We start from the raw sequence: 15,317 nt of genomic DNA on the forward strand, positions 1-15,317 counted from the left end.
CTCAACTAAGGGGTCCCTGCTTCATGGAAGACCCCTGAGTTAGCAGAAGCCTCCTCTCCCCCTCCAGCATCACTGGGAGGGGAACGCACAGAAAGGGAAGCAGGCTTTCTCCCTCGTAAAATGTTCCATCCGCGTTAATCTTCACATCCTCTCCTCCGTGGATGGAGAGCTATTATACTGTAGGGTAGGTTGAAGAGTTAGGCTAAAGGGAGAGAGGCAGTGTTGCCACGTCCGCTTGTTATAAGCAACTTTTGTTTCGTTTTTAGCTTTTCTGTGAAGTCGCTTGTAAATATTGGTATAGTTGCAGGCTTGTTTCTAAAGTGTATAGTTGCTTATTTAGGCTTGCTTTTTTTTAAACTGAAACTATCTTGTGCCAGGGACCCCCATACAAAAATATATTTTTCAACATATATATATATATAGGTTTAAAGTGGATGTACCAGAAGCCGAAGCTTGTTTCCACTGTGGCTACTTTGGACCTAAAACAAATTCACAACATACAATACAAACAACCAATGAACATAGAGAGATTGATCCTTAATGCCTACTTTATACAAATATACATACTATATAGGACGAGATACCCAAGGAGAAAGAGCAGTGCAGAGAATGCTATCCGGGATAAGGATCGAACTAAGACCAGTTAGTATTAAGATGGTTCCAAGATTTGACCCACAGAACAGTGGCTGCACGATAAAATGTGTTTTCCCCGATATAACCGATATAGTAGCTTATTTTGGGCTCGTTTTCAGTAGACCTGGTCGCTTATTTCTCTCGCGAAAGCCGGCAACTCTGGAGAGAGAGAGAGAGAGGCAGGGGGAGGACGCCCCCCACCCACCCCCATCGGCACCACCAGTGTGGTGGTGGTGGGTTTATATTTTTATGAGCACCTCCTCCGTGAGGCATCTATTATTGAAGGTTACAGTTCAGAGAGGCCAGGGCCTTTCACAGCCTCAATAATTTGTTTGGGAGCGAGAGAGAGAGAGAGAGAGAGAGAAAATAGAGTGGGAAAAAATGCAAAGGGAGCGCCGGTATAGCCCTGTAATTCAGCCAGGTTCAGGAACTAAACAGCTGTAGAGGTAGTGATGGGCTCCCCCGCTGTTAGAATCCTGTTCTTAACATTCTTCTGGGCCTCGTCTGTCATTAAAATATCTCCCTGTCTCACCTGGTTTTTTGAGAGTGCAGCGGGAGATGAGAAACATTTTCGTCGTTGTCGGGTGGAAACCTTTTATGTCCAAAACCGTTTCTTTTGTATTTATCATTTTTAAAATGATTTAAACTAGTGAAAACAGCCGATCTACAAGCACACAACGCCTCGAGGCGTTGCTTGTAGATCTGCTGTTTTCACTACTTGTGTGTGATGGCCTTGTATGATGAAGCAGGGCTTTACTTTACGAAAGAACATACAAATTTGAAACTTGGAGATACAAGGTTTCCACCCCACAACAACGATTTGTTATAATATACCACACACAGTGTAGAAACACCTCTGTTATACAAGTAAACGTCCTGTGTTCAACATTTTTACTTGGAGTAAAAGTACAACAGGAATTAACCTACAGAATGTACTTCTTGTGCTATTTTCTTAAATACAGTTTTTTTATCTAAGATCTAAGATCCGCAAAAGAGTAGAAGCTTAACGTCTCTGTTGGGTGAAAACCGTCATGCCCTTAACTGGTATACTGTACCTTTCAGGATTCATATTCAAAAGCATCAAAAGTAGCAGATCTACAAGGTCATGCGGCGCTTTGTGCCATGTAGAAGTAGTGCGTTAATATATACGAAAAAACACGAAACAATTTAATATGGAGATACAGTAAGGCAGGGGTCTTCAATGTTTTCAGGCCAAGGACCCCTTAGTTGAGAGAGAGATGAAGCAGGGACCCCCACAACCTGTTCATAGTTTCCATATAGTTTCATTGTTTGACAGCACAATCATCAGTGTATTTTGGGTTCATGTCAATCTGTGTTTTCAGATATTTAACCACTTGAACCGTCAATACTTAATAAACTTGACCTTTCACTCAGTACTTAGTCTGCTCTTTTTCCTCTCTACACCGAACCCCTTTGCCGAAAATAGCCGATCTACAGTTGTGAGATTCTGCTATTTTTGGCCAAAGTTCTCAGAATATGGACTCTATGGTTCAAGTGGTTAATATAAAAAAGGAGACAAAGATTTGGAGGACCCCCTGTAGTAACTCTGAGGACCCCCTAGGGGTCCCGGACCCCCTGTTGAAGACCCCTGTTGTAAAGTAAAGTAAAAGTACCACAAAATTGGCACTCGAGTACAGCACTCTGGTAGAGGTACTTGGTTACTTTCCACCATTGGTATTGACACAGAGAGCCTGACTCGCTGGAGGATAACGAGCATGTTGAGTTGGTTTAGTTTGAGTGATTGGGGTGTGTAACCTTTATCTGTCTCCTTGCATAGCGGATGGATGGCATGACTTTCCGAAAAGATTCCCTCCCGTCTTGCAGTATAGGAGAATTACTCATGCCGAGCCGCTGATAAGGGATGTGAGTCTGTGTGATATTAGTAGGAAGAAGCCGCTGTTACACTGGCCTGATATGGCACTGGAGCGCGACAGCCTCCATCTTTGAACAATTACACGACAGAGAAGAGCCTAGCGAAGATACGCTAATGCCCCGACTTCAAACGTACGTTTGAGGATATTTTTGTAGACAGCACGATACTAAACATGAAAGTTTTCGCTTTCCAGCCTTTCTCTCTCTCTTTCTCCCTCTCCCACTCCCCCCCCCCCCCCTCTCTCTCTCTCTCTCTCTCTCTCTCTCTCTCTCTCTCTCTCTCTCTCTCTCTCTCTCTCTCTGTCTGTCTCTGTCTCCACAATTTAAATCAGCCACAGCCGAGCGTTCCATAAATATTACTTTAAAACGAACAAGGGTATAATAATAATTTTAATCCTTAGGCTGTATAGGAAGACATTTTATTCCGTCATGAAAATGATTAAGTGGTGATACGTAAAGTGTGGTTGCTGTAGTTATGATCATTGGCCAAGGGGTCCCTGAGGGGGTTTCAGGGGGTCCCCAGCTAAATTACAGTAGTTAACCTTTTGTGTTAGCCTTTTGTGTTATTCTTTTAGCATAACCTTTAAGTGTACTACCTGTACTGTTAACAAACGTGTTATAAAGTATTAAATCAGTGTAAAAGTGTATACATCAGCCATTTGAAAATAACCGATCTACAAGCTCGCTATTTAACAACTGTTTTTACAACTGTTAAATATTTTGAAACGGCAAAAAAACGAAAAAGGGCGCACACCCCAAACCAACAGTGCAGAGGTACTGACCACAGTGCAAAAGCATTACAATGAAATAAGAGGCTCGTAACCACAATGCAAAAGATTAATCTATTAATCTGACAAAAGTTCTTCCTCAGGGAATGACAACAGAAAGAGTGACGCTCAGATATACAGTTTACAGGAGACACAGGTGGGGCGGCAGTGGCTCAGGGGTAGAGAAACCGTCACGGAGGGTTCCCGTAGGGTTCCCAGTTCGACCCCGGGCTCCCCCAGAGTTGGTGTCGAAGAGTCCTTGAGCAAGACTCTGTCTATGTAAAGCGCCTTGGATAAAGGCGCTATATAAATGCACCATTTACCATTTACAGGTGAGTTCCAGTTGGAGAGGAGTGACCATGTTTAAGTAGCTCCAAAAGACGCTGACCGTTTGTTCTGCATTGTGTCATTGTGTTTGTCACCCCAGCTGACATTGACGACCTGAAGATCTGCTATGTGCTGCGGAAAGAGGAGAACGTCACGTCCGACCACTTTGGCTTCTCCGTCCAGGACCACGGTAAGAGCGCATTTATGTCGCTTCCTTTCAGCCGGAAATGTCTTCTTTTTTATCCATTCAAATTTTTTTAATCTGGAGCAACACTTGAAAAGTGTAAACTATAAAGGACTGCTTGTGCTAGCGGGGAATTCACTCTTGTGCTCATTGCTCAAGGACAAGTGTGGCTGTTAATGGACACACTTGGGCTTTTTATGGAAATCAAACCTGTCAACATTCATGCTTTTAATCCACTTTTACCCAACCACCAGACACAGACAGAGTTTACCTCTACACAAAATAACAGTAAACATTAGATTTCTTTTGGCGCCGAAATGCTCACAGTTCTGAGCGAAAGCTATAAGTGAGACATGTAATTTATGTTCAAATCATCCTGAAGGAGCAGTGAAACTGTAAACAAGTATTTGTACCATTGTGGAGCACACGGCACACCTTTAGTTCCATGGTTTTGAAAGGAAACCTCCCAAGTGAAAATGATTTCTGCTCAGACTGCCTTTAATATCTTTCCACATCTGCAGATAATAGAAAGGCATCTGCTACAGTATATAGCTGCTGTAACTGTGGGTCAAAATATCACTTTCTGCATATTCTCCATAGGCTAATGGAGGTCGCGTTGATACAGCTAACTGCAAGATACACACACTATGCCACATTTTATTAACTCTAGCGTTGTAATGAGAATACTTCAAGGTCCGTGGAGGATGAGTAAGGGTGTTTTGTGCGAACATTAATGCACACTTTTAATGCTTTTAATGCGCCTCGATGACGCTGCAAGGCCGCGTGTATAATTTGTGAGCTCGGATCTAGAAGAACACCACGATATTATCATTCCATCTGTATCTTTTCGGGTCCATTTCTACACTTTCCGGTTTTGAATTATTAACACTTAAAAACGGATTTCGCGGCGTAGAAACTAATAACATAACCGTCGAATTTGCCGAGTCTGCATCTTCGACTGCGTCTTAAACCACAAAACCCACGCATAATCCCCAGCCATCAGAAAGACAGTATATGTGCCGGCATTTGCATTCTGCGTGCTCATCGGTACATCTATCGCATTATAACAACACAAAAAGCTTTACATGTCTCATTATATGTATCTGTAACTGATGACAGCTTCTTGGATTCTCATGGAGATGAGAGCCCTCCGTGTGAGCACTGTGGCAGTAATGTGAACACTTGGCAAGGCTAGCTGCTTCTTTTCATGCATAAAAGCAGCATCAATTTTGTATCCGTGGTTCCTTGTCCACTTTGGAGCAGCAACGACTGAATTCAAACCCAGAGACACCTCCTCCCCTCTCTCTTCCACATTTCACAACTTTTTCCACTTCTTTAGTCTCAGCCTTTTCAGGCCGCAACCCCTCAGAATAATCATATTTGAACTGTGGACCCCCCGCCCTGACAAGCGCTTGGAATGTAGGAGTTGAGGCATTCGATTTAGTTTGACTCGGTTCCACAGAAAAATATTGTGGGGAAATAGCTGATGGCCAAGGTTGTCATCTGGTGGTCTTTGTCATCTGAACCACTGCTTTACTGTGCAAAAACTGTGGTTTAAATACTAACAGTTTACAGTTTACAGTTTAGGCATTTAGCAGACGCTTTTAATCCAAAGCGACTTACAATAAGCAGATACAACATCACAATAATAAACAAGATAATAAGTTAGTACATTAACAGCAATATAACAATGTAAATGGATATCTATCTAGAGATAACACAATATAATCAAAGTTCTAAAGAACCTAAAAACAAATGCTAACTAGCTTCATGTATGGTCATTGATTTTACTGTAGTGCTAAGGGTTTAGGTGGAGTCTGAAAATGTGAGTCTTCAGTCCACGGCGAAAGCTAGCGAGTGAGTCCGTTGTTCTAAGTGCGACAGGGAGTTTATTCCACAACTTGGGAGCCAAGAGGGCAAACTGTCTCGGACGAGTGGATTTTTGCCCTGGAGTTTTTAGCGAGGGTTCGGTCAGCATCCCTGTGTTGGCTGATCTAAGTGAACGAGTGGGGGTGTAGGGGTTGATCAGGTTTTGGAGGTATGGAGGAGCCATACCTTTGGCTGCTTTGAAGGTACTAAGGATTCTCTGCAGCATAAACACACTGACAAATTATTGTTTGATAGTAACGCTTAAGTACATTTAAATATGTTGGAAAATATCCAACACATTTCATTTGCTTTTTATTACAAGATGTTAGGGAAGCTGAGAGGGATGGCACATAGGACAGGAAGAGCACTTGTAACCCTGTTAATTAGTATGATTATCTCCAAGGCCACCTCTGTACTTTTTGTCATCTTGCTACCATCTTTCCTCTTTTCCCTAATGGCTCTGAACTTATCAAATGAATCAGTCAAACAGAGACAGACAGATGCTTTTAGAAAATGTCCATGAACTAACACACCTACGTTACATTCGTCTCCTTCCTTCTTCCTCATCTTTGCTCTTTCTAAATTGCCTTTTGATGACTTTGAACTTTTCATTGGCACAGAAACGGCAGTGCAAACCTGCCAACGTGAGATACTGTAATTCTTATGTTGTATCGTGGTGGAGCTTGCCCACCGCCTACACTGTATGCCTGGAAATCTATTCTAGAAGGCCTAAAACTCTAAAGAGAGCTGGTGGCAAATTTCAGAGACCAATGCCTGGGTCACAACATTCACACATAGTTGAGATCAACAAACCTGATAATTCTATGCAAGACAACGATATACAGTACCATCCAGCTATGTGACAGAATAGACTTTACAGTGTTTTTTTGACAGGGCACTGCATATTAATGAACTATAAATATCGTCACTGTCGGGCAGAAACCTTGTATCTCCAAGTTTCGAATTTGTATGTTTTTTCACAAAGCAAAGCCCTGCTTCATCATACAAGGCCGTCACACAAAGGTAGTGAAAACAGCAGATCTACAAGCACACAACAACTCACGGTGCGAGGCGCTGTGTGCTTGTAGTTGTGTTTTCACCTGACAACGACGATATCAATGTAATGTAAATTCACCGAATTTAGCAAAGGTGCTCATTATGTTATTGCAGTAAGTGAGTTTTAGAGGGCAAATCTGTATACTAAAGTGAGTTGTGTATAAAGTGCAGTTTTACTTCCAATTAGTACAGGATAGGTTGTCAAATAAGACCTTCTAAACATAAAAAGAATCAGGTGTTGGATGGACCCAGGTCTATCTCTCTCTCTCTCTCTCTCTCTCTCTCTCTCTCTCTCTCTCTCTCTCTCTCTCTCTCTCTCTCTCTCTCTCTCTCTCTCTCTCTCTCTCTCTCTCTCTCTCTCTCTCTCTCTCTCTCTCAATTCAATTCAAAGGGCTTTATTGGATGAGAAAACATACGTTTACATTGCCAAAGCAGAAGTGTACACAGTACAATGCAATCAATCAACATAATACAATCAAAATAAAATATGTACAATTTAAAGGGGTGGAACAGTTTTCATGTATCTCTCTCTCTCTCTCTCTCTCTCTCTCTCTCTCTCTCTCTCTCTCTCTCTCTCTCTCTCTCTCTCTCTCTCTCTATCTCCAGTTCATTAGTAAAAGCCGGATTTTTCTTTTTCCAGGTTTCAAAATGTATCCAATCAGGGCAGAGAACTCATTCAGGATAGCGGAGAGGATAAAGCAAGTGAAATTGGAAGTGATGAAACAAATAAATGAGCAGACAAAACTGGAACTGGAACACGAGCTGATAAATTGCTCTTTGTGCGGTTCTCTCTCCTGATTGGATAAAATTGTTATTCCTGGAAATGTATTTTCTGTTTATTTAACCCTCAAATGCAGTACCTGGAACGCGTCACGTTAGATTTTAACCACTTTAACCATATGTTGTGCTTTAACTATTGAAAAATAGCAGATATACAAGCTCGCAGAGCTTGTAGATCTGCAATTTTTGAAAAATCGTGAAAATGTGTGCAAGTCTTTGAATATCGTTGAGTCGACCCGATCTTTGACCCGACTTCTAAATCCTTCCTCTAAATCAGTGGTTCTCAAACCTTTTCATGTCAAGGACCCCCAAAATTACAGGTATTTGGCTGCGGACCCCCATCTCAAAATATGGTGTTCCAGGGACCCCCCAGAAGCAGAGATTTGAGTTACAAAAGTTCGCTTTGAAATATATATATATATATATATTGAAAAATGTGCACATTTTCAAGATTTTTTGCCCCAATCTAAATGTCTAAATAGAAGAGCAGGGAGATGAGCTTTATTAGGTGCATGGTTTGTATTCATTAGGCTGAACAATCCTCAGACAGAGACGCAGGCGTGCTGCCAAAGATCTTAGTGTAAGTCAACATATAAGCACCTTAAAGTGTAGAGCAGGGGTTTTCAAAGTGGGTGACGGGGCACCCTGGGGTGCCACGACGGCAGTCCAGGGGTGCCGCGAGATCATTTGATAATATTTGGAATTTATTTGGACACTTGAAAAAATATTTTGTATAAATTTAAACTTGAAGTACAAAGTTATTTTCAGTCAGTTGTTCTAACCAAAAGGGCTGTTATCTCAACGTTTTCCTCACAACATAATCACTAAAATTAAATATCATTACTGTCAGGCAGAAACCTCTGTCGCACTAAACTAGTGAAAACAGACGATCTGTTTGTTTGTGATATGTTTGCATTGCTGCGGTACATTCTATTAGACCCCAGCTGTCACTAAAGTGTTCAGCGCACAGTATTCAAGGTCACTGTTGAGTTTGTTTCAAGTCACCAGGGACTGAGTGCCTTCACTAACAAGACAAGAGAAGAGAATAAGTTATAAAAGCCTGTTCAAAAACAATACAGTCTCTCGAGGAAAACCCTGCGCATTTCTGGTGTAAAAACACACAGAGTAATGGCTCGGGCCCTGTGAATTAGCGCTTGTCAGAGTTTTTTTTGTCATGCTGTTGTACTAATGCACTTAAAAGAAGCGGATAAAACCGCAAAGAAACGGCAGTGTATTTTTAGTTTTCTTTTTCTGCTTATGAGAGAAGAACCACACAGGCTAATTGATTGATTGCGGCCCTCTTCGGTTGTTGTGTTATAGTGGCCATGCTTTTTAATTCTGCCCGTGGATAATAATTTCGCCCGGAGACTGAGTTTGCTCCACGGTTGCTTACACACCACGGCATTGGAATATATTTATTCTGTCAATATATGGGCTTTACTTTAATGTGCACAAGGCTCGCTTACAACTATTGGAGGTCGCAGCTGGTGGTTGCTGTGAATTGATTTCCACGCGTGCAATTGGGAAAACAACAAAAGCATATCTACGGAAGTTGTAATGATAATCTTTATGGGAGAAAGACTGTGTACAAATGCAACCCATTTGGTTGCGTTTGTACACCCTCTGTGTCTATCCTATTTACAGGATATTTTACTTTTTACTGGGGTGAGAGAGAGCAAGAGTTTCGGAGCGTGTAAGTGCGCGTTAAGCAGCAGGTAGCCGCAGTGTGAGAAAAAAGCAACGTGCCTCCCCACTTAAAAGACAGAAGGAAATTAAAAACCCCACGTCTGCTAGCTATAGCCTCTGTCTCACCGGGAAGTGATGCATTAGCACTCTGACTAATTGTTGTAACACGCGTGCTTAGGCACGCATGCTCGCGCACACACACACACACACACACACACACACACACACACACACACACACACACACACACACACACACACACACACACACACACACACACACACACACACACACACACACACACACACACACACACACACAAACACACACACAGGTTCTACATAACAGAGCACAGAGTTTTAGCCCGCAGGCTAAAGAAGGGTCCACTAAGACTAAGGAGGAAAAGGCACTTCTGGCACAAAGAAAGAAGTCGTTTGATATTTAAGATCCCAGGCAGCGCCGGCGGTAATGAGAGCCCAGGGCCAGCGCTGGGGGCAGAGCTGTGAGGCAGCCAGCGGTAATTAAATGGCCCTATTACAGACTCATCTGTAGAGGGGGTGGGGGGAGGGGGGAGAGGCAGGGAGGGACCCCTTCCTTTCACAGGTAAAAAGCAGCTGGGACCAGCCGTGTAGTTAAAGCGCCAACACCTTTTCAGTTCCCATGGCTATAGCTGTGTGGCCCCGGGGGGGGGGGGGGGGGGGGGGACGCAGTTATTATTATTTTCAATTGAAAGGAGCTTTATTGCCAAAGCAAGCGTCAAAACGGAATTAACCAATTTAGAACGGGTACACATTATTGTGTATCATTATTTTATGCTTTAACTATTGAAAAATAGCAGATCTACAAGCTCGCAGCGCGGCACTCGGTGCCGCGCTGTGAGCTTGTATATCTGCTATTTTTCACTGGTTAAAGCATTCAATAATTCTAGGCCTAAATGAGTTAAAAATTACACCCAGTGTGAAGTGAGCGGTGCCTTTTATGAGTTAATTTCATCAAACGTCCTGTGAAGCTTGGCCAATGCCCATAGCTTTGAGGGACGGACATACATACTAGCTGTTGTTTCCTGAGGGGGTCCCCAAAGGAAATGTGTTGATAAAGCTTCAAAATCAGTTGAATCACCCTATTTAAATCAGCTATTTGATCTACAGGCCCACAGCTTGAAGATATGCTATTTTCAAAAAAAATCTTGAAAAAATGTGAACTTCAGGTGGGGGTTTGTGGCTAAATTAAATATATACCTTGTCATGACAAATATTGAGAACCACTGCTTAAGCCTAACTGGGGTCCTGAACATAGAACATACTATGCAGGCATGCCAGAAAGTACAAGATGCAAAAAGTATAAGGACAAATTAAACAGACACACACTTAATATTATTATTATTATTAAATTACAGGTGCTGTAAGTTATATATTTTTGGTTAGATAAAAAATGTAAGCTCTGTATTCTGATAATAATCTTTTCTATAGACTAGAGTGTTTATTCAGTAACACGGGTCTCCATGTCTCTGCAGTCTGCAGGTCTAATAAACAGAAGATATAGCTTCAGTTGTGTAGTGTTCCAGTTCCAATTTTGTCTGCTGTTGTTTTGTTTCATCTCCTCCACAGTTTCATATGTTTATCCTGTATGCTGTGTTATGAGTCCTTCTCCTGACTGAATGAAATTGGTATCCTGAATTGAAAGTGCATTAACAGTTAACTGTTATTGAACAACACTCTAGTAATAAATACTATGGGAATGTAGAACTATTTAGCAGTTGTTTTTACTAAATAATATGCACTTACAGCACCTTTAACCAGGCGCGTTGCCAATTAGTTACTACGGTATACATAGTACTTATTCAATACAGTTAAACATAAAGTCTAAGCGATGAATACACTTCACACAGATATAACATATAACCAAAAACTAAAGCAGGCAGCCTAAATTGTTAGCCCTACTGCTTACTTGATCAAACTGCAGCATCACACAAAATCATCAATATTAGCAGATCCACAAGCTCGAAGCGGCGTGTTTTAAGCTTGTAGATCTACTACTTTTGCTATGTTTGGATTTGGACATAATGAGGTTTCCACTGACCCCACATAGACGAAATAGATCAGTGAATGAAATAGGTTAATATTGAAATAACAAAATGAAAATGAAACATCAAGATGCCGAAACCGATTTTATGTTGAACTATTAGAAGGTTTAACTCACACACGAAAAGTCGAGGTAGCATCATTATACTGCACACAGTACTTTGCCCTTAATGTAGATTTAACTAGAGTTTACAAATGGGACCAAAACGGGTCCCTTTGATTCCATCTGTGCACTCTCTGAGTTACAGACTTGTAAGGTCCATTTGGTCCCTAACTATCCTTTACTTAGCTGGGGACCCCCTGGAACCCCCTCAAGGACCCCTGCGCTGGCCCTGGAGTTAAATGAACGCTGAGAATTTGAAGGAGTGGCTTGAGAACAAGGCCCAGGGTCAAACATTTACCCGTAGAATAGAAGGAGAATCTCTTTATCTCTGTGGCATCGCCTCCTACATCACATCCCTCTCTTTCACTCTTTCTCTTTTTTCAGGAGTGCTGTGGTGACTGACACAATAGATTCCTTGTATAGCCCCCCCCCATCCTAGTAATGCGCGCGCGTGCACACGCACGCACGCACGCACACACACACACACACACACACACACACACACACACACACACACACACACACACACACACACACACACACACACACACACACACACCTACCCCTTCCCCACCCTGCCTAGAGGCATCCCCCCCAACATACCAGTGCTTTATCTGTGACTTACAATGACAAATCTGGGTCCTTAACGCACGCTGTGACGCGTGGTGAGCTTGGAAGTCTTATCTGTGTCGTACGACACCACCAGTGTGTTACCAAGCATACGATCATGCATATCTCTATCTCAGACCTTATAAACCTAACCTCTAAATGTGTAACTCTAACCTGAATCTTTTCCTAGTTGTAAGTCTGACAGTGAAAATGTGTTTTAGCCATAAAACTACCTTTCCTCTTGCGAGGGCCAGGATAATGGCCTTCACAATGTCTACTTCTCAAAGAATGTGTCTTTACTAGCGGGGATTTAATCCTCACATGTACATACACACAAGCACTCACGCACACACTCACGCACATACACGCACATATACACACACGCACACACACACACGCATGTGCCATAAATTACATTCACACCGCAAACTAGCGCTGCAACTAATGAGCATCAGGCGTTTTAATAATCAGTCGTTTTCGGAATGCACAGTATATTTTATTGTCCCTGGAGAAAAGATTGATTTGCAAACAAAATTCCAACATCAGTGGCCAGTAAATGCTGTTTTTTATAGTTTTTTTTAATCGTCTAAATGATTACATGTTTTAAAAATAGCTAAATCTGGTTATTATTCCAAAATATAACTTCCACAGCATGTTTTGGAAAATGGGCTAAACTTGCCTGTCCACCCAGCAGACAAAAACTGCAGAAAATGAGCATTCACATTTTGGAAAAAAAAATAATATTGTGTCATCGGGTGGATCTGTTACTTTTGATGCTTTTGTGGGACACAAAAAAAAATTATCAAGTAGAGCATCAAGTAGAGAAAAAGTTAAAGTCAGAATTTGGAGATAAGAGGTTTCTGACCGACAGCAACGATATAACATAATATTAGATTAATGCACACATTGCACAGAGAGACAGAAATATTAATATTTTATGTAAGATCAGGCAGGGTAACAGCTGTAAAGAGTAAAGGATACTTCTTTAGTTTAACATACCCGGTAAGCGGTGTTTTCATTCTCAAAATAAAGAAACAATGGGGTCCCAAAAACATTTCATTTGACCCTGATACAGTATTCTTTTAAACTTTTCTGTTGTTATGAAAAGTACTAAAGGTCATGTCTCCATTCTAACAGAACTCTCCTCCACCCAGCAAGGAGGCAAAAGCAATCACATTCTTACATCTGGTTGATATTGAAATCGGGTCACTAGTCAACCCCCGAAAAGAGTGACTTCAAAACACGGCTGGATAGCTGTATCTTTTATCAAAAGCATCAGAGAGAGTCTGAAATACTGCAGATAAAGAAACATCTATCAAGGACCATAACATGAGTGAAGTCAGCTGTATCACCATGACATATTGGCATGTTCAAGAATCAGGAGGGGTTTCATTTGCCACTCACTCATACAGGCACACGCAGTGAAATGTTGGTGTGGAATGTAGTTTGGCCCCCTTAACTCTCAAAAGAACCCCCAAATTGGTGTCTTTTTGGTGGCAGACCTCCATCTGAAAATAGGTTTTAACAGGGACCGGGGGGTCCCCCAGGGGTCTATACTTGGTCCCATCCTTTTTTCCCTCCAACTATCTTCGTCAAAAATATTTTCAGTACATCGTCACTGTCCGGCCTAAACCTCCAAAGTCTCAAATTTGCATTTTTTTTCTCGTAAATTAAAGCCCGGGGTCATCGTATAAGACTGTTGCACAAAACTAGTGAAAATTTAAACGTGCGAGGCGTTGTGCTTGTAGATCGGCTACTATGATGAATAAAAACAGTTTTGGACATACAAGGTTTCCACCCGACAACAGCGAAATGTTTGTCTGTCTGTTCTAGTATTCTGACATGCCCATAACAGGAGATGTTAGGGTTCGTGTGGTTAAGAGGTGGTCCCATTCACCCCCACAAGGCACCATGCCAAAACTCTGATTCACTCCAAGCTCCCTCAAGTCTGCCTTAATTCTACAGAGTGACACATTGCTAAAACACCAGATTAGAGTTAAAGATGTTAGCTACAGTATGAAACCCTCAAGGTGGATTTGTGCACATTAAGTGCATTCTTTGTTGTTATGTGTTAAATGCCTCCACACATATGCCATGTGCATGCACTCTGTGTCTCTCTGTTCACCTTGAGAAATGTGACTGAAGCTTGATTAATATTTAGTCGTGCTTGGGTTGGGTGTCACACACCGAAAATAGCAGATCTACAAGCAGGTACATCATACACGCTGTGATGCGTTGAAGGCATATAGATCTGCTATTTTCGGTACGTGATACTGGCTTTCAAACAACACGAACGAACGCACGCACGCACGCACGCACACACACACACACACACACACACACACACACACACACACACATTTCTAGATTGGCAATTTCAAGGCTCACAACTAAGTATATAATATCAAATATAATCCTAATCCCTAACCTCTAAATGCCTAATACTAAAACCTAACCTCTTAAATGCCTAATCCTAAATGCCTAATACTAATCCTAACCTCAACCTTGAATTCTTTCCTAATAGCAAACTTGACTCCCCTCAAACTATAAAACAACTATTTCTCTTATGGGGGGGGGGGGGGGGGCATGAAAGATTGTCCTCGCAATGTCTACTTCCCAAGTTCTAATATTTGTTGTGGGGACATTGGCCCCCACAAGTATAGTAATACAAGTTGTACACACACACACACACACACACACACACACACACACACACACACACACACACACACACACACACACACACACACACACACACACACACACACACACACACACACACGCGCGCACACACACACACTGCATGTGTGCTATGACAGAACATTATGTTTTATCATAACCGTGCATGCTTGCTTCTGAATGATTTATCCCCATCCACGTATTCATTAAAATAAACCCTCCTCTGGCTTTCAAAAATATACCCATCTCTATTCTAAAAGCTGTATTTATTATCAGGACCACTCTTAATATCTCAGTCCCTCCGAGGCAGTTGTCAGAAAGGCTCATTTAGAAGTTTGGACCCCTTAACATGGTACTTTCCCTTTCTCAGTTCCTTGAATGATTCATATTTATTTTATTTAGACAGGAGAGTGCAATTACGGTGCTTTTGAAATGCAGAGTCCCCCTCGCGAGGCTTGTCAAATTAATTCTAATCGCACCCCCACCATTTGTGTTCAAGACGACCGGGGTGAGTCACGGTTTCATATTCCTGTGCCGGCAGAGTCATTGAAAATAGCCTGCTGAAAGCTTCTGCTAATTGAGCATATCAGAGAGAGTCTGCCGCCGATGGCGGGCCGCTATGTTTAAGCCATTTAGACCGGGTACGGACT

General features: G+C 42.0%; 1 protein-coding gene across 1 annotated transcript in view; it reads left to right on the forward strand.

The window, feature by feature from the left end:
- LOC308304653 (FRAS1-related extracellular matrix protein 2-like) overlaps nucleotides 1–15,317 on the forward strand; it is a gene marked incomplete at its 3' end in the record, with an annotated part of 158,146 nt that overhangs the window by 11,966 nt on the left and 130,863 nt on the right. Inside the window, exon 2 of the mRNA XM_080749277.1 lies at nucleotides 3,721–3,810. Coding sequence (XP_080605403.1) covers nucleotides 3,721–3,810 — 90 coding nt within the window. The remainder of the gene's footprint in view (nucleotides 1–3,720; nucleotides 3,811–15,317) is intronic.

The sequence above is a fragment of the Nannobrachium achirus genome (genome assembly GCF_963921795.1).
Source record: "Nannobrachium achirus genome assembly, chromosome: 19".
Taxonomy (NCBI): Eukaryota; Metazoa; Chordata; class Actinopteri; order Myctophiformes; family Myctophidae; genus Nannobrachium; species Nannobrachium achirus.